The sequence below is a fragment of the Hibiscus syriacus genome, unplaced genomic scaffold (assembly GCF_006381635.1).
Source record: "Hibiscus syriacus cultivar Baekdansim isolate YM2019G1 unplaced genomic scaffold, ASM638163v2 tig00110744_pilon, whole genome shotgun sequence".
Lineage (NCBI taxonomy): Eukaryota > Viridiplantae > Streptophyta > Magnoliopsida > Malvales > Malvaceae > Hibiscus > Hibiscus syriacus.
In genome coordinates, this window is record NW_024062846.1 from 970,188 (window position 1) to 972,404 (window position 2,217).

At 31.1% G+C, this 2,217-nt stretch overlaps 1 protein-coding gene across 1 annotated transcript; it reads right to left on the reverse strand.

The window, feature by feature from the left end:
• Positions 1-1,051: 1,051 nt before the first annotated feature.
• LOC120139360 (calmodulin-like protein 30) lies at positions 1,052-1,653 on the reverse strand. Its single transcript, XM_039154608.1, has one exon. The coding sequence runs from the start codon at positions 1,625-1,627 to the stop codon at positions 1,052-1,054; it is 576 nt and encodes a 191-aa protein (XP_039010539.1). The 5' UTR covers positions 1,628-1,653.
• Between the last annotated feature and the right edge of the window lie 564 nt (positions 1,654-2,217).

The window sequence follows — 2,217 nt, forward strand, 5'->3', positions numbered from 1 at the left end:
ATTAATTTGATTAGTAAATCAATTTTATTTAATATATTGATATCGTATCTACTTAAAAAATAACTAAAATAAAATCAAAAAGTAGAAAATCTCGAATGCGAGTCTAGACGAAATTTAATGTCTACAATAAGGAACCACTAATATAATTTACCTTAAATTTTTTAAAATTCCAGGTTCATTCAATTTAAGTCATATTAGCGGTTGTATTTCAAAGTCCCCAATAACCAGTGTCAAATTCAAAATGAAATCATATGTTTTAATACATGACGATTTTATATTGTATTCAATTAAAGACGATTTTAATCTAAAATTAATTATTTCTTAAATTAATCCTTAAACATTTGAATATTCTAATTTCATTTCCAAACTATCACTCTCATTCTAAATTAATCCTTAAACTTTTGAACATTCTAATTTCATTTCTGAACTATGACCCTCACTCTAATTGGTCCCCAATCTTTTGAACCTACCAATTTCATCCCCAAATTCACCCAAATATATAATCAGTTTTAACCATAATTTAACCTAAAATTTATTTATTTTCATACATATAATAATATAACTTGGCCTAAAGATTTTTTGAACAATGGATGTGAATAGTATACACGTATAATTTGTGATGAAATTAGAATGTTCAAAAAGTTTGAGGATGATTAAAAAACTTTGGGGATAAAATTAAAATATTCAAAATCTTGAGGAGTAATTTAGAATGATAATCATAGTTTAGAAATGAAATTAAAATATTTAAAAGTTTAGGAACCAATTTTAAATAATAGGCATACATCTAGGATATGTGACACAATTAACTTCTATTTTTACTCTTACTTATTCTGCTATACTGGATAATATTATCGGGTCCTCAGGTAATAGAAATTTTGCTCAAAATAAGTATAGTTCCAAATTTTCCAAAGGGTTCTTATTTGGTAATAATTTTAAAGACGCTATTTTCTTAGTACAATATAAAAAGAAGGCATAAGGACGTAATGAGAAAAAAAACACTTGCCAATTCTTTTTACGGGCATATAGAAACGTAAAATTTTATACTAACAATTTATTTCTGAAAAACTTTCATGGTTCGAGTCATCATGGTGGTAAACTCAGCCATGTCAATCAAGCCATCCTCATTAGCATCAACCCCTCGAATCATTCTTCGACAAGTTTCCAAATTACACCTCTCTCCCATCTTCTTAAGCACCGCCATCAACTCTTGGGCACTGATTTTGCCATTCCCATCGAAATCATACACCCGAAATGCACTTTGGATGTCATTGACATTGATCCCTTCTCCCATGTTGTGCATCATCCCCAAGAACTCCTTGAAGTCTATGAAGCCGTCCCCATCGGTGTCGATCGTCGTAAATGCTTTCGTCGCATTGGTTTCCTCCTCTCCTTTTCCTAATACTTTCAATGCCGACTTGTACTCTTCCTTGGAGATCTTCCCATCTTTGTTGGTGTCATATTTGTCGAACACCCATTTCATCTCTTCCACATTTGGCTGATAAGTTGTTGATGACAGGTTTGAGTTTTGTCTCTCCCTGCTGCTGATGCTCGACTGTTTTGTTAGTTTCCTCGACAACTTACAAGTAAATGATCCATATTTGAACTCCGTAAAGCTCGGTTTTGACATACTCTTTTGATATTTGATGGTTTTCTTTCACAATCTCCAATGTCAGCCACCTCTCTCTCTCCATAAATATATATATTCTTGATCATTTGACTTCGTGTGATCAAATTGCAAGATCATATGGTGGAATCTGTCTTTTAATTTGGGGACCTAAAACAAGAGAAAAAAGGTGTTTGAGATTGGGTTTGATATTCTTATTCTAAAGAGATGATTTCTATTCATAGAAGTCTTGAATTGCGGTAGCGTAATAAAGAAATTTACTACATATGTAATGACGGATCTATAAATAATTTTAAGAATAAACACACACAATTACTATAAAATTTAAGAACAAAATCAATAAAATACACAATTATTCAAAAAAAGTTTGAATTTTAAAATAAACACGAATTTACTTTCAAACTTTAATAGATCCGTCAGCGCCTACAAATCAGCCAAAAGCTAAAGAATAAAGATGTTATTGCTCTCCAAGTTGAATCATAGGCATATATAGCAATAGAACATTCTAATTCCACTCGCCTTTCGGCGATCAATCCTTTTTTTAATCATAACGCAACTATCAATAATGGACCAAATGTTGCTTGATTATCCCA

Coding starts and splice junctions, on each gene's coding strand:
- LOC120139360 (XM_039154608.1), bottom strand. CDS start 1,627: ATGTCAAAACCGAGCTTTACGGAGTTCAAATATGGATCATTTACTTGT.